This window comes from Pongo abelii, chromosome 6 (genome assembly GCF_028885655.2).
Source record: "Pongo abelii isolate AG06213 chromosome 6, NHGRI_mPonAbe1-v2.0_pri, whole genome shotgun sequence".
NCBI lineage: Eukaryota > Metazoa > Chordata > Mammalia > Primates > Hominidae > Pongo > Pongo abelii.
In genome coordinates, this window is record NC_071991.2 from 146,157,155 (window position 1) to 146,184,878 (window position 27,724).

The following is a 27,724-nucleotide window of genomic DNA, read 5'->3' on the forward strand; positions in this document are numbered from 1 at the left end:
CCTAGCCTGTGTCTGAATCCTCCTACTGACCCTGGGGATCCGTGCGACTTGATCTTAGATATTGGTGTTGAAGCGCTGCTCTCCTTGACAGCGTCCAGGAAAAGGTAACTACTTTGCCAAAATGAAAGTGGAAGTTCAAAGCCTCAGCCTTGAAGAGTGTCCCTGGAGACTTCCAGGCCCCCAATGTGAATGTGAAGCCCTCCAGCAAGTGGGGCAAAGCGCCGGATTGACCTTCGCCTGAGTGGGAGGGCAGTCGCTGTTTGGGTCCACGTTAGGGGTGGTCCAGGTCAATTTAACTTGTCATATGCCACGGGAAGACATAAGGTAAGTTAATGATTCTAAGATGAATCAACTGCTCTTTTAGTCAGTCGGTGTCTCTTGAGAATTCATTCACTCAATCCACGAATGTTTTTGACTCTCTACTATGTGTTATGGAACTGGGCTTAAGGACATTTAAGTAAAGAGAGAGACAGAGATTAATTCACTGCCCCAAAGAAGGCCTGGAATCTTCTTAGGGAAAAGAATCCTCACAAAACACTCCACTGAGTATTCTTGTGTTTAGCCTGAGTCATGTTGATTTGAAAAATTCCAGCGTAAAAATTGTATATTTTCACACGGTGTGGTAGAAGGAATGCACTTGTTCTCAGACTATGTTTTGCCCTGGAGATGGGTCCACAGGAAGCCTCTATCTTGGTCACCCTTTGGCACAAGCTTTGCATCTGTTCCCTTCTCCTTGCCTAGATTCTTGTCTCTTCTCTCGCTTTAAAGACCAGGAATTGTTGTTGTTGTTGTTGTTGTTGTTGTTTTAGAGATAGTATCTTGCTCTGTCACCCAGGGTGGAGTGCAGTGTCACAATCATAGCTCACTGCAGCATCAACCTCCTGGCTTCAAGTGATCCTCCCAGAGGAGCCTCCCAGGTGGCTAGGACTACAGCCATGTGCCATCAGGCTTAGCTAATTTTTTTATTTTTTGTAGAAATGGGGTCTTGCCATGTTGCCCAGGCTGGTCTTGAACTCCTGTCCTCAAATGATCCTCCCACTTCAACCTCCCGAAGTGCCACCCATGCCCAGCAAGACCTGGATCTTTAACTCTTTGCCTGTCTTTGATCTTTGACACCTCCTGATCCCCAAGCCCCTGCCTCCCGCTAGGCAGGCATTTTTGGTTAAAGTATGAGCTCCCACTTTGTATTTATCTCCAGCTTTGGGTGTTCAGTTTGATGGGGACCACAGGTGTCCCCACCTAGTTCTCCAGCCCTAATTTGTTTTCTCCCATGTTGCAGTTCTTCCCATTTACCCACACCCTCATTGTGGCACAGTGCCCCAAACTGACACATGCCACAGGCTCAGAGTATCTTCTGATATGAAGAATGACTCTGGTCATCCGAGGGCAGAGAGGATTTCATGACCTTTCCCTGAGAACAGCAGCATGAACTGCAGGGTCGGCAAGGGGGTTGTGTCTGCCTGCTGCTAAGGTCAGCTGCAGACAGCCCATGTCAGGGAAAGCCCATTTAGCATTAGAAGAGTAAAAAGAAGAAAATACCTCCTCAGCCAGGGGTACTTTGATGCGAACCAATACAATTAGTCTCTGAATGATGAATATAAATGATAATGACGTATATGTGCTTAAAAAAAGGTGAGAAAAGATCATCACTGCCTAAACCTTCCTTTTAAAGGATGCCACAAGTGGATGAGTGGAGCATATAGGGTAGATAAGATTTTTTTTCGAGATGGAGTCTAGCTCTGTCACCCAGGCTGGTGTACAGTGGCGTGATCTTGGCTCACTACAACCTCTGCCTCCTGGGTTCAAGCGATTCTCCTGTCTCAGCCTCCCAAGTAGCTGGGATTACAGGTGCACACCACCATGCCCAGCTAATTTTTGTATTTTTAGTAGAGACAGGGTTTCACTATGTAGGCCAGGCTGGTCTCAAACTCCTGATCTCAGATGACCCACCCTCCTTGACCCCCCAAAGTGCTGGGATTTCATGTGGGAGCCACTGTGCCCGGCCGGATGGATATGATTTCAATCTTATTATTTTGAGATGGAGTTTTACTCTTGTTACCCAGGCTGAAGTGCAATGGCACGATATCAGCTCACTACAACCTCCACCTCCTGAGTTCTAATGAATCTCCTGCCTCACCCTCCCCAGTAGCTGGCATTACAGGTACCCACCACCATGTCCTGCTAATTTTTGTATTTTTAGTAGAGACAGGGTTTGGTCATGTTTACCAGGCTGGTCTTAAACTCCTGACCTCAAGTGATCCGCCCACCTCACCTCCCAAAGTCCTGGGATTACAGGCATGAGCCAACATGCCTGGCTAATATGATTTCAATCTAATTAGATCACTGGAAGATAAAGCAAAGTCTCAAAGTGGTTGTCTATGGATGGCACTATGGGTTACATATTATTTTTCCAAAGCTCAGACGTTCTGAATTTCTTTATTTTTGTTATTTATTTATTTTGAGATGGAGTCTCACTCTTGTTACCCAGGATGGAGTGCAATGACTCAATCTTGGCTCACTGCAACCTCCGCCTCCCAGATTCAAGTGATTCTCCTGCCTTAGCCTCCCAAGTAGTGGGAATTACAGGTGCCTGCCACCACTCCTGGCTAACTTTTTTGTATTTTTAGTAGAGTCAGTGTTTCACCATGTTGGCCAGGCTGGTCTCAAACTCCTAACCTCAAATGATCTGCTTGCCTCAGCCTCCCAAATTGCTGGGATTACAGGTGTCAGCCACTGCAACCGGCCTGAATTTCTTTAAATAGAGAATCTATATTGCCTTCATAATAACATGTTTTAAAGTTAGTTTTTATCTTAAATGTTAATTTGAAGTCAAAATGCTTTTCCTCTGACTCGGTGTTTAATGCATTTAGGAAAGGCTGAGCATGAAGCCAGGGTTGGGGGAAAGAGCCTGTTTGGAAGAGATTGTAAAAACAGACTCCCGGGAAAGGGTCAGAGCCCAGAGAGATGCCTGCTGGAAAAGAAGTGACATGGTTGAATATTTGCCCTGCTAAGTGTCATGCTGGAATGTGATCCCCAGTGTTGGAGGTGGGGCCTGATGACAGGTGATTGGATCATGGGGGTGGATTTGTCATGGTTTAGCGCCATCCTCTTGGTGCTGTCCTTGCGATAGTGAGTTCTCAAAAGACCGGGTTGTTTAAGTGTGTGGCACCTTCCCTTGCTTTCTTGCTCTCACTCTTGCTGTTCGATGTGCCTGCTCCTACTTTGCCTTCCGCCATGAGTGAAAGCTCCCTGAGGCCTCCCCAGAAGCCGAGCAGATGCCATGCTTCGTATAGCCTGCAGAACCATGAACCAATTAAACCTCTTTTTTTTTTTTTTTTTTTTTTTGAGACAGAGTCTTCACTCTGTTGCCCAGGTTGGAGTGCAGTGGCATGATCTTGGCTCACTGCAAGCTCCGCCTCCCGGGTTCATGCCATTCTCCTGCCTCAGCCTCTCGAGTAGCTGGGACTACGGGCACCTGCCTCCATGCCAGACTAATTTTTTGTATTTTTTAGTAGAGACGGGGTTTCACCATGTTAGCCAGGATGGTCTCGATCTCCTGACCTTGTGATCTGCCCGCCTCGGCCTCCCGAAGTGCTGGGATTACAGGCGTGAACCACCGCGCCCAGCCAACCTCTTTTCTTTGTAAATTACCCAGCCTTAGGTATTTTACAGCAATGCAAAGAACAGCCTAATACAAGAAGTACGAGGAAAGATGATACCAACTTACCAATAAGGGTACTAAGATGACACCGAAGTAAAATGCAGAACAGTTATCATTTCATTTGCTTGGCAGAAGGAGGGTGACAGTTTGTAGGGAGATATAATCCAACCAAATTGTTTAGGGAAATGTGAAACCAAATGGTTTAGGGAAAATATGATGAAATTCAATATATTTGAATTTGGGAATATATTCAATATATTTCAGACCACTATATCCTTACAGAGTGAGTTTTGGCATGGTACCACTGTGGATCATTTGTCTTCTATTCAAAAGAAGAACAATGCCTATGTTAATGTTATGGTTCAGGAACCCAACAGCAAGTGCAGCCTGCAGCCTGCACTCCCAGCAACTCCTGCTTACATGAGACAACAGTGAGCCGCAAGACAGCATCCCCATCTGAACATGCCTGGCCCTGGGAATCATTAGGGACTCTTTTTTTTTTTTTTAATTATTATTATACTTTAAGTTTTAGGGTACACGTGCACAATGTGCAGGTTAGTTGGGGACTCTTAAGAAGCAGAAAGTCCTGACCACCTAACAATGAGCACCAGCTTTTCACTTAATAGTTTCTGAATATTCACCAGGTCAGGTTTTCTTTTGTTTGTTTGTTTTGTATTTTTTGAAACAGGCTGGAGTGCAGTGGCACATTCACGGCTCACTGCAGCCTTGACCTCCTGGGTTCAAGCAATCGATCCTCCTGCTTCAGTCTCCTGAGTAGCTGAGACTGCAGGTGCACACCACCAAGCCCAGCTAATTTTATTTTTATATATTTTATATATTTATTTTATATATTTATATATGTATTATTTTATATATGATATATATTATATATCATATAGATATGTATACTATATATATTTTATAGATCTATATTACGTATAATATAGATCTATATAATACATAATATAGATCTATATAATATATAATATAGATCTATATTATGTATTATATAGATATATATATTACATATAATATAGATATGTATGTTATATATATTATATATTATATAATACACTATATAGTATTATATATTATATAATACACTATATAGTATTATATATTATATAATACACTATATAGTATTATATATTATATAATACACTATATAGTATTATATATTATATAATACACTATATAGTATTATATATTATATAATACACTATATAGTATTATATATTATATAATACACTATATAGTATTATATATTATATAATACAATATATAATATTATATATTATATATAATACAATATATAATACAATATATAATATTATATATTATATATAATACAATATATAATACAATATATAATACAATATATAATATTATATATTATCTATAATACAATATATAATATTATATATTATCTATAATACAATATATAATATTATATATTATCTATAATACAATATATAATATTATATATTATATAATACAATATATTATATATAATACAATATATAATATGTATTATATGTAATACAATATATAATATATATTATATCTAATACAATATATAATATATATTATATATAATACAATATATAATATATATTATATCTAATACAATATATAATATATATTATATATAATACAATATATAATATATATTATATATAATACAATATATAATATATATTATATATAATACAATATATAATATATATTATATATAATACAATATATAATATATATTATATATAATACAATATATAATATATATTATATATAATACAATATATAATATATATTATATATAATACAATATATAATATATATTATATATAATACAATATATAATATATATTATATATAATACAATATATAATATATATTATATATAATACAATATATAATATATATTATATATAATACAATATATAATATATATTATGTATAATACAATATATAATATATATTATGTATAATACAATATATAATATATATTATGTATAATACAATATATAATATATATTATATATAATACAATATATAATATATATTATATATAATACAATATATAATATATTATGTATAATACAATATATAATATATTATGTATAATACAATATATAATATATTATGTATAATACAATATATAATATATTATGTATAATACAATATATAATATATTATGTATAATACAATATATAATATATATTATATATAATATTATATATTATATAATACAATATATAATATTATATATTATATAATACAATATATAATATTATATATTATATATAATACAATATATAATATTATATATTATATATAATACAATATATAATATTATATATTATATATAATACAATATATAATATTATATATTATATATAATACAATATATAATATTATATATTATATATAATACAATATATAATATTATATATTATATAATACAATATATAATATTATATATTATATATAATACAATATATAATATTATATATTATATAATACAATATATAATATTATATATTATATAATACAATATATAATATTATATATTATATATAATACAATATATAATATTATATATTATATATAATACAATATATAATATTATACATTATATATAATACAATATATATTATATATTATATATAATACATATATATTATATATTATATATAATACAATATATAATAATATATAGTACAATAAATATTATATATAATACAATATATAATATTATATATAATACAATATATATTATTATATAATACAATATATAATATTATATATAATACAATATATATTATATATAATACAATATATAATATTATATATAATACAATATATAATATTATATATAATACAATATATATTATATATTGTATATAATATAATAATATATACTATAATATAATTATATAATATATAATATATCTATTATATATTATATATAATTATATATAATATATAATTATATCATTATATATTATACTATATTATATATTATGTAATATATAATATATGTACATATAATATATGTAATATAATATATTATGTAATATATAATATATACATATAATATAATATAATATAATCTTAATATAATATAATTATATTATATATAATTCTATAATATATAATATAACATAATATAATTACATATAATATAATATAATATAATATAATATATAATATATTATATAGTATAGATAATATTATATATAATACAATATATAATATATAATATTATATATAATACAATATATATTATATATTATATATTATATATAATACAATACATATTATATTATATATAATACAATACATATTATATTATATATAATACAATACACATTATATATTATATATTATATATAATACAATACATATTATATATTATACATTATATATAATACAATACATATTATATATTATATATTATATATTATGTATAATTTATATAATATATATTATATAATTTATATATAATATATTATATGTAATTTATATATAATATATAATATTAAATATATAATATATTATATATATTATACATTATATATTTTTATATTATATAGAATATATATTCTATAATATATATTATATAGAATATATATTCTATATAATATATAAAATATAATGTATAATATATATTATATTTTATATATTATATATTATATATATAAATATTATATATTTTATATATATATATATATCAAGCAGGCTACTGTGCCTGGCCTGCTTGCTTCTTTTAACCTATGCTATTCCTATTTTTACCTTGACCTTAAAGCTGATTGGACTTCATTTTATGAGAGGATGCTGTGGCTTACCCAGGTCATAACCATTAAATTGGCCACATTAACCAATGTTTAACCATGATCACAGTTTACCGAGAATACTGGCAAGAAAATGAGTAACTACAAAATTACAACAGGTTGTGTGCAATTAAATTTTTTTTCAAATATATTTTAGGTTAACATTAAACATTCCAGTTATAATCTCTATACTGCAGTTGATGCAGAGTTTGAGTTTTAAAAAAAGAACTGCCTTCACAGAAACGTGGACTTATATACTTTTATATAATAAACTTTATATTTTTAGAGCTATTTTAGGTTCACAGTAAAAGTGAGCAGAAAATAGAGATTTCTGGTACCTCTTGCCCTCACACATGCACAGCCTCCCTCCCTATCAACTTCCCCCACCAGAGTGGTAGATTTTTTACAACCGATGAACCAACATTGATGTATTATCACCTGAAGTCTATAGTTTAGATTACAGTGGGTTTGGACAAATACATAAGGTCATGCATCTACCATTACAGTCTCATTCACTGCTGTATTAGTCTGTTCTCACGCTGCTGATACCTGAGACTGGGCAATTTACAAAAGAAGTTTAATTGGACTTACAGTTCCACATGGCTGGGGAAGCCTCATAATCATGGCAGAAGGCAAGGATGAGCAAGTCACGTCTTACATGGATGGCAGCAGGCAAAGAAAGAATGAGAAAGACACAAAAGCGGAAACCCCTGATAAAACCCTCAGATCTCATGAGACTTACTCACTACCATGCGAGCAACATGGGGGAAACTGCCCCCCATGATTCAATTATCTCCCACTGGCTTCCTCCCACAACACTTGGGGATTATGGGAGTACAATTCAATTTGAGATTTGGGTGGGGACACAACCAAACCATATCAACTGCCCTAAAAATCCTCTATGCTCCATCTGTTCCTCCCTTCCTCCTTCCCCACTCCCTTACTCCCCTACTCTACTCCTTGGCAACCACTGATCTTTTTACTGTCTCCATAGTGTTGTCCTTTCCAGAATGTCATATAGTTGGAATCCTACAGTCCGTGGCCTTTTCAGATTGTCTTCTTTCACTTAGCGATATGCATTTAAGCTTCCTTCAGGCCTTTCCATGACTTGATAGCCCATTTCCTTTTAGTGCTGAGTAATATTCCATTGTCTGGGTGTACCACAGTTTATTTTTTCATTTACCTACTGGAGGACATCTTGGATGCTTCCAAATTTGAGCCAATTATGAATACAGCTGCTACCAACACCTGTGTGGATATTTTGTGTGGACCTAAGTTTTTAACTCATTTGGATGCATATATAACTCATTTGGATACATATACACATATATATATATAATACATACATATATATGTATATATATTACATACATATATATGTATATATATTTAACCAAAAATTATAATTAAAATATTCTCAAAATGTATTTAAAATATTATTTATTTATTTATATATTTTTTTTGAGATGGAGTTTCACTCTGTCACCCAGGCTGCAGTGCAATGGCACAATCTCAGCTCACTGCAACCTATGCCTCCTGACAAGTAATTCTGCTGCTTCAGCCTCCCGAGTAGCTGGGATTAAAGGCACCTGCCACCATGCCTGGCTAATTTTTGTATTTTTAATAGCGATGGGGTTTTACCATATTGGCCAGGCTGGTCTTAAACTCCTGACCTCAGGTGATCCACCCACCTTGGCCTCCCAAAGTGCTGAGATTACAGGTGTGAGCCACTGCACTCTGCCCAAAAATATTTTTTAGACAAAAGTCATCAAATAACATAACAAGAGTCTTCATGCTACTATCCAGCATACTAGCCTCATCCTTCCCAATCTCCCTTCCCAAAAAGTAACCATTATTCCGAATTCATTGTGGATCATTCCCTTCCTTTGCATTTCTTTTTTTTCTTTTTTTTTTTTTTTTTTTTTGAGACGGAGTCTCGCACTGTCACCCAGGCTGGAGTGCAGTGGCGTGATCTCAGCTTACTGCAAGCTCCGCCTCCCGGGTTCACACCATTCTCCTGCCTCAGCCTCCTGAGTAGCTGGGACTACAGGTGCCCGCTACCATGCCCGGCTAATTTTTTGTATTTTTAGTAGAGATGGGGTTTTACCGTGTTAGCCAGGATGGTCTCGATCTCCTGACCTCGTGATCCTCCCGCCTTGGCCTCCAAAAGTGTTGGGATTACAGGCGTGAGCCACGGCACCCAGCCTCCCTTGCATTTCTTATACTCTACTTATATATGTATTCTTAAACAACACAGTGTATTTTTGCATGTTTTCAGCTTTATATCAGTGGTATTATACACTGATTATTTTGCAATCTGCCTTCCTCCTCTCCTGCCCCACCCCTTATATGAGGCTTATGAAACGCATCCATATTGAAATGTTCAGTTCCCTCAATTTCATTGCTGTTTTGTGTGCCATTCTATAAACATCCCACAGTCTGGTTTTCTACTCCTTTGTTGATGGACACTTAGGTTGCTCCCAGATTGTTGCCACAATTGCCAACAATTAGATTACAAACAACACTAACAGAAACATCCTGGTACATGACAACTCTGGCACTTAAGCAAAACTTTCTCTGGGACAGTGCTACTCAAAATATGGTCTGAGAACTGTTTGTTTCTAGTAAATCAATGCCCTGCTTCCTTAATCAAGAAAATCTTACTATGAAACAAACATCAGCTAAACTTGACGTTATGTTGCATAATAAAGTTAATTTATAACATTCTGGTGCAAGTTCTTCCTTCTTATAGCAGAACTGGCACTCTGCAAATAAGTGAACCTATATTCTCTCTCTCTCTCTCTCTCTCTCTCTCTATATATATATATATACACACACACACGTATATATGTATATATACAAAAAAATAAATAATTTCATTCCTGGATATATATATATGTATGTATATATATACACATATATGTATACATATATATACATATATACACATATATACACATATGTATACATATATACATATATACACATATATACACATATATGTATACATATATATACATATATATACACATATATACATATAGAGAGAGAGAGAGAGAGAAAGAATATATCCAGGAATGAAATTATTTATTGATTTATTTTTTAATTTTTATTTATTTATTTTTTTTGAGACAGAGTCTCACTCTTATTGCCCAAGCTGGAGTGCAATGGCACAATCTTGGCTCACTGCAACCTCCGCCTTCCAGGTTCAAGTGATTCTCCTGCTTCAGCCTCCCAAGTAGCTGGGATTATAAGCGCTCGCCACCACACCCGGCTAATTTTTGTATTTTTAGTAGAGACGGGGTTTCACCATGTTGGCCAGGCTGGTCTTGAACTCCTGACCTCAAGCGATCCACCCACCTACACCTCCCGAAGTGCTGGGATTACAGGTGTGAGCCACCGCCCCTGGCCAGGAATGAAATTATTGAGCCAGATTCAGAATGGTCTACTTTCTAAATTATGGCAAACTGCTCCCACAGCTTAGTACCTAATATCATAGTGTTAATTCCTATAAATCTGAAATCTTAAGAAACGAGTCTACCTCAAACATTATAGGGCTTGAGACAAGATCACAAATGAAACCCCTGAACAATATGTCTAAATATTAAAAAGTTTGAAGTCATGTGAATAAACTGTTAAATATCGTCTATCCTCCTACCTTGACGAAAATGCTTTTATAACAACCTGGAAGGCCAGGTTCAAATTGACAATTCTCAGATTTTTTTTTTTTTTTTTGAGATAGCGTATCGCTCTATCGCCCAGGCTGGAGTGCAATGGCATGGTCTTGGCTCACTGCAACCTCCACCTCCCGGGTTCAAGCAATTCTCCTGCCTCCAGCCTCCCAAGTAGCTGGAATTACAGGTGCGCACCATCACGTCCCACTAATTTTTGTATTTTTAGTAGAGAAGGGGTTTCACCATGTGGGTCAGGCTGGTCTCGAACTCCTGACCTCATGATCCACCCACCTCGGCCTCCCAAAGTGCTGGGATTACAGGCGTGAGCCACCGCACCCAGCCTAGAATTCTCAGATTTCTTCAAGTCCACCCTGGAATGTGGGTGGCTGTGGAGAGCTGGCCCTTGACCTGCAGCACGACTACTCTCTTCCCATCTCCAGCTCTGCCCTGCACCTCAAGGACCTCCTGAGTGTGTCTACAGACATGCAGCTTACACGTCCAAACTCCATCTACACGCCCATAAACAGCCACCCCTTGGCCACTTTGGGAGGACAGGCTGCGTGTAGGAAAGAGCCTCCTCGATCCCTGGAAATGAACTCAGAGCTGCTTAGAGGATTTCACAGCCCCTGCTCCGCAGTTTTGTGGTAGGAAAACAGGCTCCAATGGGCACATCCTCTTGTCTCTGGGTACCTCTGGCCATTTGGGAATAGGTAGAACCAGAGGAGGGTCAGAGCTGAGCCTCTAAAATAGGCCAGAGCTGGGCGCAGTGGCTCATGCCTGTAATCCCAGCAATTTGGGAAGCCAAGGTGGGCAGATCACTTGAGATCAGGTTCAAGACCAGCCTGGCCAATATGGTGAAACCCCATCTCTACTAAAAATACAAAAAATTAGCTAGCCATGGTGGCGGGTGCCTGTAATCGCAGCTACTCAGGAGGCTGAGGCAGGAGAATCACTTGAACCAGGGAGGCAGAGGTTGCAGTGAGCCGAGATCATGCTATTGTACTGCAGCCTGGGTGACAGAGCAAGACTCAGTCTCAAAAAACAAAAATAAAAAATGAAATGAAATAAATTAAGCCCAGAGCAGGGACCCCTCTTGCCAGGATATGAGGGCAATACTGGGAACTTTTTACTGTCAATGAGGTTTTCAAATTTTCTATGTTTGTTGTTCATGGTACTCATTAAGATAAAAATCTGTTATGCACCTATATTCATTTCCCCATTTCAATTCTTTATTTTGCCTATGTTCATCTTATTTGGTGTTTTCTTGATCCATTTTGCCAGGGTTCTATCTTATTAATCTTTCAAAGGACCAGCTTTTGGCTTGATTCGTCTTTATTTTTCTGCTTTCTCCATTTTATTGACTTCTTTTTTCTTTCTTTCTTTTTTTTTTTTTTTTTGAGATGGAGTCTCGCTGTGTCGCCCAGGCTGGAGTGCAGTGGCGTGATCTTGGCTCACTGCAACCTCCACCTCCTGGGTTCAAGCGATTCTCCTGCCTCAGCCTCCTGAGTAGCTGGGACTACAGGCAAATGCCACCACACCCAGATGATTTTATGTAGTTTTAGTACAGATGGGGTTTCGCGATGTTAGCCAGGATGGTCTCGATCTCCTGACCTCATGATCCGCCCACCTCGGCCTCCCAAAGTGTTGGGATTACAGGTGTGAGCCACTGCGCCCAGCCTTATTGACTTCTTTAAGATCATTCTTTGAGTTCATTTGATTTAACCTTTCTTGTTGCCTAATTTATTTTGAGTGAAGAATTGTTCTCTAAATACTGTTTTGGCGGCTTCCCGCCAATTTTAAAAGATAGTGTTTTCATTGTTACCTAGTTTTACATATTTTGTATTTTTATGATTTTTAAATCCTTTTAAAATTTATGATTCTTTAGTAGCACATTATTTATTTTCCAAATAGGTGAGCCTTTAAAATTTTTTTTTATTTTCTGAGACAGAGTCTCACTCTGTTGCCCAGGCTGAAGTGCAGTGGCACAATCTCGGCTCACTGCAGCCTCCACCTCCCAGGCTCAAGCCATCCTCCCACCTCAGCCTCCCAAGTAGCTGGGACTTCAGGCATGTACCACCATACCTGTCTAAATTTTTGTATTTTTTATAGAAACAGGGTCTCACGATGTTGCTCATGCTGGTCTTGAACTCCTGGACTCAAGCAATCCGCCTGCCTTGGTCTCCCAAAATGCTGGGATTACAGGCATGAGCAGATGGGCCTTTTTAAGCAACCCACTTGTTATTTGTTATTAGTTTTTAATTTTATTGCAATATGGTTAGAGAACATATTTTTTGTTTGTTTGTTTTTGTGGGGTTTTTGTTTTGTTTTAGAAACAGGGTCTTTCGCTGTTGCCCAGGCTAGAGTACAGTGTTGCAGTCATAACTCACTACAGCCTCGAACTCCTGGGCTCAAGTAATCCTCCCACCTCAGCCTCCTGAGTAGCTACGACTTCAGGCACACGCTCCCGTGCCCAGCTGATTTTTTTATTTTTTGTAGAGACAGGGTCTCATTATGGTACCCAAACTGATCTCAAACTCCTGGCCTCAGGTGATCCTCTTGCCTCAGCCTGCCAAAGCACTGGGATTACAGGCATGAGCCACAGCACCCGGCCCAAATTGAGTTTATCTCTAGAATGCTAGAGCGGTTTAGCATTGGAAAATCTATACGAATCTCTCTTTGTCAGTTTATCTGATTGAGATTAAAATTATATGATTTTTCCCAGTTTTTACAGAAAAAGCTTCATAAAATTAGTATTAATTCACCATTAAATTATTTTTTTAATGTGAAAATAAGATAAAGGACATCTACAGCAACCATGATATTTAATACCAAAATGTTGAAGGCGTTATCTCTAAGATTGATAACAATAAGTTAAAGGTGGGTCTCCGTGGCTCAGACCTGTAAACCCAGCCACTTCAGGAGGCCAACGCAGGTGGATCACTTGATGTCAGGAGTTCGAGACCAGCCTAGCCAACATAGTGAAACCCCATCTCTACTAAAAATACAAAAACTAGCCAGGTGTGGTAGTGCATCTCTGTAATCCCAGCTACTCGGGAGGCTGAGACATGAGAATTGCTTGAACCCAGGAGGTGGAGGTTACAGTGAGCCAAGATTGTGCCACTACATTTCAGCCTAGGCAACAGAGCAAGACTTCATCTCAAAAAATAAAAAATAAAAAATGAAAGTCAAGGATTCCTGCTATCAACACTTCTATTCACAATTGTACCAAAAATCTTGGCCAGGGCAGTAAGGCAAGAAAAAGAAACAAGAGTTATAGGAATTGGAAAAGAAAAAACAAAACTGCCTTTATCCACTGATGATGTAATTGTCTGCCTAAAAATTCCAAAAATTATCTAAAGATAAACTGTTGTATTAATTTTAACATTTATCAAAGCTGTTGGATACAAAATAAGTATGTGAACTCAATTACATGTCTATCTACCAGCCACAGTTAGAAAAGTAATATATTTTTAAGAGTCATCCTTTCCAGATTCCTATAGGATAATGGCTACTTCTTAAGTCTGAAATTCTCCATGTATTCTCCAAAAGGCATAAAGATCAACAAGAAAAGCAAATGAAACCATCCAAAAAAGCCCGTGAACGTCATCACAAAGAGAACGCTACAATTTACACGCAAGGGAGAAAATAAAGATACAAAACCAGCAGACTCAGCCCCAGAGCCCATACTGAAGCCGTCAGATGAGAACACAGAAATGACGAGAGGAAAGTCAGGTTCCTAGTGGTGGCAGAACACAAATAAAACATCACACCCAGAATGAAAGGGTCTTGCTCAGGATGGGGGAAATCTCAGAAGAGCTCTGAGATCAGGCTGATCTGGCTACTAAAGAATCAAAAGGAGGCTGGACTCCGTGGCTCATGCCTGTAATCCCAGCACTTTGGGAGGCCAGGACCTCGAGACCAGCCTGGCCAACATGGTGAAACCCCATCCCCACTAAAAATACAAAAATTGGCCAAAAATTGCTTGAACCTGGGAGGCAGAGGCTGCAATGAGCCAAGATCATGCCACTGCACTGCAGCCTGGGCAACAGAGCGAGAGTCTATCTCAAAAAAAAAAAAAAAAAAAAGAGAGAATCAAAAGGAAGAAAGATACTGGAGAGTGTACAGGATCCGGGAGGCAGCATTAGGACAGCACCGCTTCTGAGTAAGAATTTGGAAGAGGAGGCATCTATTGAAATGAAAAGAGAAAGTCAAGCAGTGGAAATTATGGATCCCACAGAAACAAAGAAGTCATAAAATTGGAAATACACTGACCTTCCCAGGCACCAGAAAATAAGTAATTTGTTAAAGAACCCATACTTCACTGTACCAACAGGAGAGAGCATTCTTAAACCAAGAAACCTCATCAGTCAAATCCCTCACTCACTCCATAGACACATGTTAGACACATGTGTTAACGGCTGATCAAGAAAAATTCAAGACACTTTATAGAACTACCATTTGATGGTAGTTATTGGTATCTACCCAGAGGAAAAGAAGTCATTACACGAAAAAGATATTTTCACACACACATTTATAACAGCACAATTCCCAATTGCAAAAATATGGAACCAAACCAAATGCCCATCAATGATTTGATAAAGAAATTGTGATATATGTATCCCATGGAATACTACTCAGCCATAAAAAGGAATGAAATAACAACATTCGCAGTAACCTGGATGGAATTAGGGACCACTATTCTTTTTTTTTTTTTTCCTTTTTTTGAGATTGAGTCTCGCTCTGTTGCCCAGACTGGAGTACAGTGGCACAATCTCAGCTCACTGCAACATCCGCCTCCCGGGTTCAAGCAATTCTCCTGCCTCAGCCTCCCAAGTAGCTGGAATTACAGGTGCCTGCCACCACGCCCAGCTAATTTTTGTATTTTTAGTAGAGAGAGAGTTTCACCATGTTGACCAGGCTGGTCTCAAACTCCTGACCTCAAGTGATCCTCCCACCTCAGCCTCCCACACTGCTGGGATTACAGGCGTGAGCCACTACGCCCGGCCTAGGGATCATTATTTTAAGTGAAGTAACTCAGGAATGGAAAACCAAACATCATATGTTCTCACTTATAAGTGGGAGCAAAACTGTGAGGATGCAAAGGCATAGTGATACAATGGACTTTGGGGACTCAGGGGAAAGAGTGAGAGGGGGGTGAGGAATAAAAGACTACACGTTGGGTACAGTGTACACTGCTCAGGTGATGGGTCCACCAAAATATCAGAAATCACCACTTAAGAACTTATTCATGTCACCAAACAGCACCTGTTCCCCAAAAACCTACTGAAATTTTTTTAAAAATTCCAAGACACTTTAAAATAAACAGAAGAAGGCAAGAAACCTCCACAGGAAGTTACCACAAGAAGAAAACAGGAAGAATCCAAATTTTTCCACCAATAAAAATATTTCCAAAAAAAGGCAGAGAAAAACTATATAGCACATGCTTCAACATGAATTAAATATAATTAAACTAGTGGCAATGTATAGACACACATACAAAAAAAAAATTACCATGAATAAAAAACTCCTAATAGAGGCTGAGTGTGGTGGCTCATACATGTACTCTCAGCTCTTTGGGAGGCCAAGTTGGGTGGATCACCTGAGGTCAGGAGTTCAAGACCAGCCTGGCCAACATGGTGAAACCCCATTTCTACTAGAAATACAAAAATTAGCCATGCATGGTGGCACACACCTGTAGTCACAGATACTTGGGAGGGCTGAGGCAGGAGAATTGCTTGAACCCAGGAGGTCAAGGCTGCAGTGAGCCAAGATGGCACCACTGTGCTCCAGCCTGGGTGACAAAGTGAGACCCTGTCTCAAAAAAACAAACAAACAAACAAACAAAAAACTCCTAATAGAAAAAGACAAAAAGGAGATGTAAAACAATTTATTTAGCTTAGAAAAGAAAGTAAAAGAAAAGACAAAATCATCTCAGGAATTAAGACCAAATTACAAGGTGTTCAGAGGAGAATAGTGGAATAAAAGCATCGAAGATAGTGAGCAATAGTGACCTACCTGGCTGTGCCCATCATTAAGCCATTGATGTCTCAGCTCCAACTCCTCCCTTCTGTGCTCAACTTTGTGATGTCGGGGCAGCTACAACTGCATTTTGCTTTGCCAGCTGGACCCAGGTTGGCCTTTGGCAAGAAGGGGAGCGAAAGGGAGACTGCAAGGCCAGAGGAGGAGGAAAGGATGAGTTTCCTCCTGTCTGCTCACTGCTCCTGTGAGTATCATCCTAGCAATGCTTCTTCACCCCAGCAGCAGCACTTCCTTTCTGCAGAAGCATTTGAATGTGGTTTGCAGTTTGCAGTTTTTCCAGCATTTGCAGACCCGACCTCATACGGCCCATCTCATATTCACCAGAACCAGTGCAGAGCCCCCACCTTGAAGTTCTGAGTTTTGGCTCCAGGTGCCCCACCTCTAAGTTCCTACTTGTTCCCCTTTCTTATTGTTTCTTTAACCCTGGGAGTGGAAGCTGCAGTTGCTACCTCTATGAGACCTTAGAGTTCTCTTTTTACCCTGTTATAACTTTATAATGAACACATTTTTACCTAGTTAACACTTTTTATATTAAATTCTTACTGTTCAACTAACTTGTGTGTATACTATCTCTTGGCCAGACCCTGACTACACTGGTGAATTTAAATAGAAAAGTAATTTCTTGAAATGATCCTGGGTGGTTTATAGGATAAACAGAATGGCCTGAGAACGAGGCTTAAACAGATGGAAGCCCAGCCATGTTCATCCTGCAGGAATCATCTGGGCAAGACAAGCTCCTAATGCCTTTCACATTGTTGCACCCACCATCACCACCACAAATCCCAACATGCAGAAGATTATGAACAGACAGATAAGGGTCGCTCTGCAGATAGGTAGGGACAGGACAGTAAAGAAATTTGGAGGCAAGTTTTTAGACAGTTTCACTTTTCTTAGATTCATCTCTCCAAAAAATATTTATCAAGTACCTTCTATGTGCTAGGCATCAGAAGGGAACAAAAATAAATGACATGGATCTTGTCTTAAAATCTAGACCACTGTTTCTCAACGTTAGAATGTATTAAAATCTGGGATACTGTTAAAAATACCTCACCTCTGGAGATGCTGGGTCATTGCAGCTGGTGTGGAACCTGCAACATATACTTTTTAACAAGCATCCCAGGTGATGCTGAAGTTGGTAGCCCACAGACCACTTTGAGAAATATTGATATTACAAACAAAAAAAAATTATGCAGCAGACACAAAATCATGGGTAGGGGAAGAAAAATCACTGTTTCCTTAATCCTCACAGGTCTTTTAAAAACAAACAAACAAACAAACAAAAACAGAGTCTTGCTCTGTTGCCCAGGCTGGAGTATAGTGGCGTGATCTCAGCTCACTGCATCACTGCAACCTCCACCTCCCAGGTTCAAGTGATTCTCCTGCCTCAGCCTCCCAAGTAGCTGGGATTACAGGCACCCACCACCATGCCTGGCTAATTTTTGTATTTTTAGTAGAGATGGGATTTTGTTATGTTGGCCAGGCTGGTCTCAAACTCCTGACCTCAGGTGATCTACCTGCATTGGCTTCCCAAAGTGCTGGGATGACAAGTGTGAGCCACCGCATCTGGCCACCTCATAAGGTTCTTAGTTGGAATAGACCCCATTAAAATATATATATATATATATATACACACGCAAGAGAAAAACAAGTTTATTTACATGTATGTTTCACACCTACATGGCAGACACCCAGGGAAGGAGAAGTTCTCAAAGAAGTAGCTTCGAATTCCAGCTTGTATAGCATCTTCAACAAAGAATAGTGATTTTTAGAGAAGTGACGGGACAAAGGAAAAGGACTTTGGGTCTCTAGAGGGGGCTTCTCTGCGGGGAAGCAAGTAACTGGCAGATAAAGGCGAGTTGGTAAAGCATGTTCAGGTAGATTCCTCTGGCTCCAACTCCTGGCAGACAGTGGTCTAAAACTGTCTTCAGTGGTTAACCTTTGTTCTCCCTGGTAAAAGACAGGGGCACGATGCCTTTTATCTTTGTAAATCTCTGTCCTGCATTTAAGCAAATGGAGGGCAGAGAACTTTCCTGCATCTGTTTCTTCTTAATTGTCTTCAGCTCAACAATCCTCCTTCTTTTGGAGTGGCATGTTCTGGACTCCGCACATGTCTGGAAGCAATGGTCAATTTCCCTAGAATGTAGATTTATTGATTAAAAAGAGACAAGGAAGAATTGCTTAGGAGGTCAGTTTTATGCCTCTACAGGACTTCAGAGAAAGAACAGATCCTTCCTGCTTGATTTTAGGCAATAAATGCTTCTTATCTGACTGATCAGAAGACCACAGCCTTTAGAAAATATGACTCAAAAAATATTTTTCTTTGAGTTTTTTGACCAACCTTAAAAAAAAGTCCTGCAGGATATTTTCACTTAGGAACCACCAATAAATGTATTTTTTGTCTGTTACCACAAGAAAGCGTATCGGGTTTAAATATGTTTCTTTAATCGTATCCAGGCGAGCCTGACACTTATTCTCTTTTGTACTCCTATATTCTTTCTTCCTCTTAATACATTTTTCTTCCTTCTTTCCTGGCTGTAAACCCCTAGTTTTCTCCCTTTCCTAATTGATGATTTTTTTCAATTCTTCAGCCACAGGCGCCCAATAAAATGGCCTTCAATCCCTGCCTTTACTTCCAGCATATTACCTCACTCCCTCTCAAACGCCAATTAAAGGCTTTGTCCATTCCTGCTTAAAGAAATAGATGTAGGAAAATGAGATCTGTCTACCCAGAAAGACAAGTGCTTGGAAATTACTAATTAGGTAACCAGAAATTTTGTCAATAATGAGCCCCAGGCTGGGTGCGGTGGCTTACGCCTGTATTCCCAGCACTTTTGGAAGGCCAAGGCGGGCGGATCACGAGATCAAGATGTCAAGACCATCCTGGCCAACATGGTGAAACCCCGTCTCCACTAAAAATACAAAAATATTAGCTGGGCATGCTGGTGCATGCCTGTAGTCCCAGCTACTTGGGAAGCTTAGCCAGGAGAATCGCTTGAATCCAGGAGGCGGAGGTTGCAGTGAGCCGAGATCACGCCACTGCCCTCCAGCCTGGGCGACAGAGTGAGACTGCAACTCAAAATAATAATAATAAGTCCCCTCCCCTTGCCTGCCAAAGTGACTCCAATAATCACTCGACAAGGACTTTACTTAAGAGCTGGTTTGACTTCCCATCTAAATTGCGGTGGCTCAGTGGCTCACGCCTGTAATCCCAGCACTTTGGGAGGCCAAGGCAGGCAGACAAATGAGGTCAGGAGTTCGAGACCAGCCTGGCCAACATGAAGAAACCCCATCTCTACTAAAAATAAAATAATTAGCCCGGCGTGGTGGCGCATGCCTGTAGTCCCAGCTACTCCGGGAGGCCGAGGCAGGAGAATCGCTTAAACCTGGGAGGTGGAGGTTGCAGTGAGCCACGATCACACCTCTGCACTCCAGCCTGGGCGACAGAGCAAGACTCTGTCTCAGGAAATAAATAAATTGCAAGGAAAGGCAAAACAAATCTCACTGTGAATGTGGCTTGTCCATTTGCTGTAAAAACAGCCCTATTGCCTCCCTAGTGTGAAGCATCAGGTCCTACTAAGAGTGCTGGGTGGAAAGGCCTCTTTTGGAAACATGGCTTTGCTTTGGCAAATATTGTTGCTGATCTACCTGGGATCAGAGCTTAAGGTTCATTCTTACCTTGAGGAAGCAAAGGGGTTTTCATGTGTGTGAAATAGAAAATACCTTTCACATTGTAAAGACGCTATTTTGAAAAAAAAAAAAATCAGGCCCAATGTAATGGACAAGAGATAGCACATCAACAAGATTCTGGAATAAATACAGTACTAACTCCCATCCCCCAGAGTACTAGCTACTAGTAAAATGAGATATAATGTTTCAGACTTGACAGGGTCTCTGTTACAAACCATTCTTACATTCCTGGGCACAGAGCTAGCCTAAACATTCATAGAGCTCTTCAATTATATTTTGGCTCTTATATCAGCAGAGTTGAAGAGGAAAACCATGGCAGGGTATATGGGCCTCCTTTCAGATACAGAGTAACAGAAACCCCAACTCAAAGGTCTTTCCAAAAAGGAAATATACTTATTCATAAAAAGAGAATTTCAGAGATAAAACAGACTTTAGGTTACCCCCAATGATGTTAGCAACAGCCCAGATTTTCAAATCCCAGCCCACAATCTATATTGACATCTTCATCTTGAAGTTGGCTGTCCTCCTAGGTGTAAAGTGGCTGCCAATAACAACTGGACTTTCTCTCTAAGGAGGGAGCAAGGACTTCCTTGGAAATCACAAGCAAATCTCTCCTCCAGGCTCTGCAGCCACAACTTGGTCACATTTCCATTTCTAAACCAATTCTTGACAAAAGGGGACATATTATCCTCAAATTATTTCAGCCCAGGATAAGCTTTCCCTCTGATACTTGGCCACTTAGCGGAGGGTGGAGGCTTGAAAAAAGTCAGGGCTCTGTTACAGGAAGAAGGAGAAATGCTGAGTGGGCTACCAACAGTGTCCCCCACCTGGAGGGAGAGTCTTCGCTGAGCAGGAGCTTGAAGTGGCTAAGTTAAAAACGGAAGTACATCTGAGGACCCTTCCAGCTAGCAGATTCCAAGAAGACTCAATAATGCCTGATCCCAAATCCATTCTTTCATCAATCTGAGCTGAGGCACTGTGTACCATCAGGAAACTGTGCAGGTTCTGCAAGAGGTACAAAGATAAATAAAAATGGTTCCATCTGGACTTTATTGCACAGTGAGAGTCATATGAGGTATCTGTAAATAACAATAAAAGGTAGAATCACTTTGTGGGAAGTTCGATCCACAAGTAAGACTTCTGTGATAGTTAAGTCTGTCAACTTGATTGGATTGAAGGATGTAAAGTATTGATCCTGGGTGTGTCTGTCAGGGTGTTGCCAAAGGAGATTAACTTTTGAGTCAGTGGGCTGGGAAAGGCAGACCACCCTTAATCTGGGTGGGCACCATCTAATCAGCTGCCAGCACAGCTAGAATATAGAGCAGGCAGAAAAACGTGAAAAGACTAGACTGGCCTAGCCTCCCAGCCTACATCTTTCTCCCGTGCTCGATGCTTCCTGCCCTTGAACATCAGACTCCGAGTTCTTCAGTTTTGGGACTTGGACTGGCTGTCCTTTCTCCTCAGCTTCCAGATGGCCTATTGTGGAGCCTTGTGAGCATGTGAGTTATTACTTAATAAACTCCCCTTCATATAATATATATATATAATGTGTATATACATATATATATCCTATTAGTTCTGTCGCTCTAGGGAACCCTGACTAATACAACTTCTGAGGAGGGAGATCACTTCTGAGCAAATTATGAGGAATAGCAGCAAAAAGAAGGTGGCTTCTGAGCCAAGCCTTGTGAGAAATCAAATTTTACATAGTATGGGTGACAAGCATTCCTGGATAAAGGGACAGCATTGGGCAGGGCTAGTTAAAAAACAAGATGAGGGCATTATCTTCAGTGTAAATTGCTCCCCCACCAAAAGGATAAAGTGTGTGATTTACCACCTAGTGACTTCACTGGATGTTCTCCTTCTGCTCCACAATCCACCCCTCATTCTTCTCCACCTCCTTGTTCTGTGGCCCCAGAGGCTGGCCTTATGGACTGTATCAACTAGGCCACCTTGTTCCTGATGTGAGTTGGGTTCGGCTAAGATGGTATGGGCAGGAGATGACAGAGTGAGAGGAAAGAGAGTTGGAGGTATGATTCCTCCAGCGTGCTCCTTGCCAGACTATAGGTGGGCAGTAGCCATATTCCTCTAGCAAAAGCTATGGCTTTCCCAAAACAGTCCTCTCCTTTAACTAGTGACATGGGAGTTGGGCAGGGAAGTGCTGGGTAGAGAAGTGCCAGGTCCCTGGTGAGGGCTCCACCCTCAAGCCTGTGACGCAGATCTAAGTGGGAACAGGCACTCCTGTTTTCATGATTGAATGTTGCATTTTCCAAGACCACCCTGGCCAACCAAGCCCCCCATCCTGTACCCATATAAACCCAAGACCTTAGTGGGTACACACAGAAGCAGCTGAATGTCGAGACCAGCAGACCAGTGACAGCAGAACAATGCAGCAGAGAAAAAAAAGAGGGACGTCTTGATGCCGAGGGAAGGTCGGCCAGGGGTGGTTGGAGAAGGGTCCGGCTGCTGGGCAGCCCGACTCCAGGGAAAGATTATTTCCCCCACCCCTCCACCTTCCGCCTCCCCATCCATGTCACTGAGCGCCACCTCCATCACTCAACAAAAACTTGCACTTATCCTTCCAGCCCATGCGTGATCCGATTCTTCTGGGACACTGGACCAGAGCTCAGGATACAGAGGCTGTCACACTGGCCCTCTGCCCTTGCAATAAGGCAGAGGGTCCATTGAGCTGATTAGCACACAAGCCACCTGCAGATGGCAAATCCGAAAGAGCTTGGGTTACATGTGCCCACCTGGGCTTTGGGAGTTGCAGACACCCACCCCTAGACCTTGCTGCAGGGCCAAGAGCCCAAAGCATTCATCCTGGCATCTGCACCTGCCAGTCTGCATGCTCCCCCTAGGGGTTTGAGCTGCAGGGCAACCAAGCAGGTGAGCCACACCCGTGTTGCATGTGCTGCAGGGGGAATCAGGGAACTCTCCCATTTCACTAGCTTTCAGTACCTGCTCCCTCCCTGTCCACCACACTGGAATAGCAACCTTGCAGCCTTGCCAGCCCTGGGGGCTTCATTATAATGCCTGGATTCCTTGCACTGTCAATGCCTCTATAGAAAAGGCCCTTGATTAAATTCTCCCCAGTCAGACCTTCTGAATATTCCACCTGCTTCCGGCCTGGACCATGACTGACAGAGATCTTTGTAGTCAACTGAAGTTAGCCAGTGATTTTTTTTTTTTAATTTCCATTGCTGTTTTCTTATTTCTTGGTTCTAAGTATCTTATGTCCTCATCTTCTAAGTGTGGCATTAATAATGAACTTCCCATCAGATCTATAAGTTGAAACTCTTTCATCTCTACCTTGAAGAGCTAGATATTTCTTTCAAAATGTTGGAACTATACAAATGACAAAAGAAAAAATAGAGAAATTGGACTTCATCAAAATTAAAATCTTTTATGCTATAAAATGTATTATCGACAAAGTAAAGCAACCTGCAGAATGGGAGAAAATATTTGCAAATCATATCTGATAAGGGACTTATATCCAAAATATAGAATTCTTACAACTCAATAAATAACTCAATGTTTTTAATGGGCAAAGAATATGAATAGATATGTCTCCAGAAAAGATTACAAATAGCCAATCTGTACATGCAGAGATACTCAACATCATTAGCTATTTGAGATATGCAAATCAAAGCCAGAATTAAAACCACTTCATCCCCACTAGGATGGCTATAACTAAAAAGGCAAGTAATAACACGCGCTGGCTGGTGAGGATGTGGAGAAATTGACACCCTCATGCATTGCCAGTGGGAATACAGGATGATGCCAGCCACTTTGACACTTCCTCAAAATATTAAACACTTACTAGATCTTTTCCCTTTTATTTTTAGTCGGCACATAATATTTATGTGATACAGAATGATATTTCCATACATGTGTACAATGTATAATGATCAAATCAGGGTAATCAGCATATCATCACCTAAAATATTTATCATTTTCTTGTGCCATAAACATTCAAAACCCTCTCTTCTAGTTTTTTCAGAATATACAATAAATTACAGTTAACCGTTTTCACCCTACTGTGCTACAGATCAGCAGAACTCATTTCTTCTAGCTGTCATTTCGTATCCATTAACCAGCCTCTCCATGTAGTCTCCTCACCACTCTTCCCAGACCCTAAGACTCACTGTTCTACTCCCTATTTCCATGGACTCAAGTTTTCTTTTTAGCTTCCACATATAAGGGGAACATGTGATATTTATCTTTCTGTGCCTGATTGATTTCACTTAACATAATGACCCAGCAATTCTACTTCTAGGTATATTCTCAAGAAAGTGAAAATATATGTCCACACAAAAGCTCTGTACACAAATACATGCATAGCAGCATTATTCATAATACTCAAAAAATGGAAACAACCCAAATGTCCACCAAATGATGAATGGATAAATAATTTGTGGTCTACCCATATAATGAACTATTACTGGGCAATTAAAAGGAATGAGGTCCTGATTCATGCTACAACATAGTTGGACCTCGAAAACATCATGCTAAGTGAAAGAATTCCGTCACAAAATACTACATGTATGATGCTATTTATATGAAATGTCCAGATTGGCAAATCCATAGAGGTAGAACGTAGATTAGTGGTTGCCTGGGGAGACTTAGGGAGAAATGGGGAGTGACCGCTAATGGGTACAGGATTTCTTTGGGGGATGATGAAAAAGTTCTAAAATTGACGGTGGTGACGGTTGCACATTTCCTTGAATATACTGATAACCACTGTAAACCTTGAATTAGTGTATTACATGTGAATGATAAAGCTAATAAAAATTAAAATGATGTGTTTTAAAATTTTGGAACCAACTAATTCTAAAAGCAAATGTTGCCAAAATTTCCAAAATATCTTTGTCTATAATCTTTAGGCTATTTCATGTGTCTGACAGCTACTTAGTAGCCTCAAAATAAATGTGAGAACAAATTAGTAGCTTACTGATCACCATCTTTCCACCCTTTAACCCACTTTATTTGTTTGTTTGTTTTTTCCAGAAGCCAAACCCACACCAAAACATGAACAGGGGGATGGAATTTATTGTTCCTGTATCAGCTCCCATGAAATCTGGTGCCCCGTGGCATTTTCTTTCTCAAGGTCCCAGGGATGCCCAGAGAGCAGTCAGAATCAGGCCAGGCACCAGGATGGGCTTGTCCTCAGATCCAGTTGTCGGCACTTTGTCTTCCAACTACCTAGCTCTGCTCTCTCTTACAAGCCTGGGAGGAGAGTGACAAGTTCATACCTAAACGTAAGCTCCGAACGGTCTTAGCACCTCCAAGTTTAAGGAAACCCACAGGATGCTCTGAAACTTCCAGGAAAATGAAGATTGGAGGGATTGTTGAATTCTTGCATGCCTGAATGTTTCATATTCTCTGAATATCCAGCATGAAACTGATCTGATCCCATGCTTTTTTGCCAACGTGATTTATGTTAGGATAAAAGAAAACACCCCTTACCAAGATGCTCTGAAAGCACCTTCTCCATTATATTAATGATTAACTAATGTTACTAAGAGAACATAAGGCACCTTTAACAAAATAAGAGCTCACTAAATGGGATCCTGTATGGAAATTGTTCGTGCAAATGCCATTTCGGAGCTGGCATTGTACTTGCAGATGGAGTCTCTACAGGAAGCTATGGCTTCAGTCCTATGTGAGCCCGTACAACCACTCAGCACATAAAGTACCATGAAATCGGTGCCTCAAACCACGGTATCTATAAAGGAACTCCTAACTTAAAAAGTAATCCATCAATAGTAAGGATTTTTAAACTTTAGCCTAAAAATTTTAAATACTGTTAGTAATAAAGCAATGAGATTTCTCTAACATTATTGTTGCCTGTATCACTTTAAATCTTTGACATAAATGAAAACTTGCGTGGAAAATGCTAAAGTTCTAAGCAAATAGGTTGCGCATTAATAAATAGGAAGATGAAGTAGGTGAAATTGATTTTGTTAGGAACTGGTGGGAGCTGGTAGAGATCGAGATTTTTTAAAATACTTTTTAAAATTTTTATCTATTTATTTATTTTGAGACCAGGTTATGAGACTGGCTATTTTTATATTTTTGGTAGAGAAGGGGTTTTGCCATGTTGCCCAGGCTGGTCTCAAACTCCTGGGCTCAAGCAATCCACCCACCTTGGCCTCTCAAAGTGCTGGGATTACAGGCATGAGCCACCATGCCAGGCTGAGACAGTGTTTTAAACTGTGCTGTTGATGTTCTAGGGAAAAGGTAAATCAGCCTGAGATAACAGAAGTCTTCGTAATCCACATGTAGGTACGTGGGCATAAAGTAAGAAAGCTCCAGAATTCTGTTGAGGCCACAAGGATTTCCAGAACTGGCAGTAGTTAAGAATTTTGCAGAATTGAAGAGTCACACCTCTAAATTTGTGTAGATTGTGAAATCCCTTCTTGCAAGAAAAAAGAGAAATAGCTGAAGTTATGGAACTAACAGTTGATGAAAACTTGGTAATCTGAAGTCTGAACTTTGAACACCAGCAGACAGGCTGAGAATTCTCTTTGATCATGAGCCCAAGTTCCACGTGTACCTGCAGGAATCTGTGCAGCATTTGTGCACTGGTGTGGGGCCCAGGAGAGGACCACGGAGTGACAAACCACCAGGTTCTAAAGGGAGACGAAGATCCCCAGAGGATCTGGATAGAGATGTTTCCCTGACCATTGTCTGCTGTGCGCTCCCGATGATGAGACTCTAGAGTTTACAGCTGAAACACACTGTCATTTATGATATTACTTGTAATATCTGGTATGTCTAAGTAAAACATGTATTCAGTAAAACTTGCGATGAAACTTATCTCATTG

The 27,724-nt window shown here is 38.8% G+C and overlaps 1 protein-coding gene across 1 annotated transcript; it reads left to right on the forward strand.

Annotated features, from left to right (window-relative positions):
- C6H7orf33 (chromosome 6 C7orf33 homolog) lies at positions 1-27,716 on the forward strand. Its single transcript, XM_024250477.3, is given in 5 exon segments — positions 1-200; positions 203-324; positions 25,905-26,106; positions 26,109-26,155; positions 27,183-27,716. Coding segments are annotated over 5 exon segments (525 nt in total). The 5' UTR covers positions 1-121; the 3' UTR covers positions 27,258-27,716.
- The last annotated feature ends 8 nt before the right edge of the window (positions 27,717-27,724 follow it).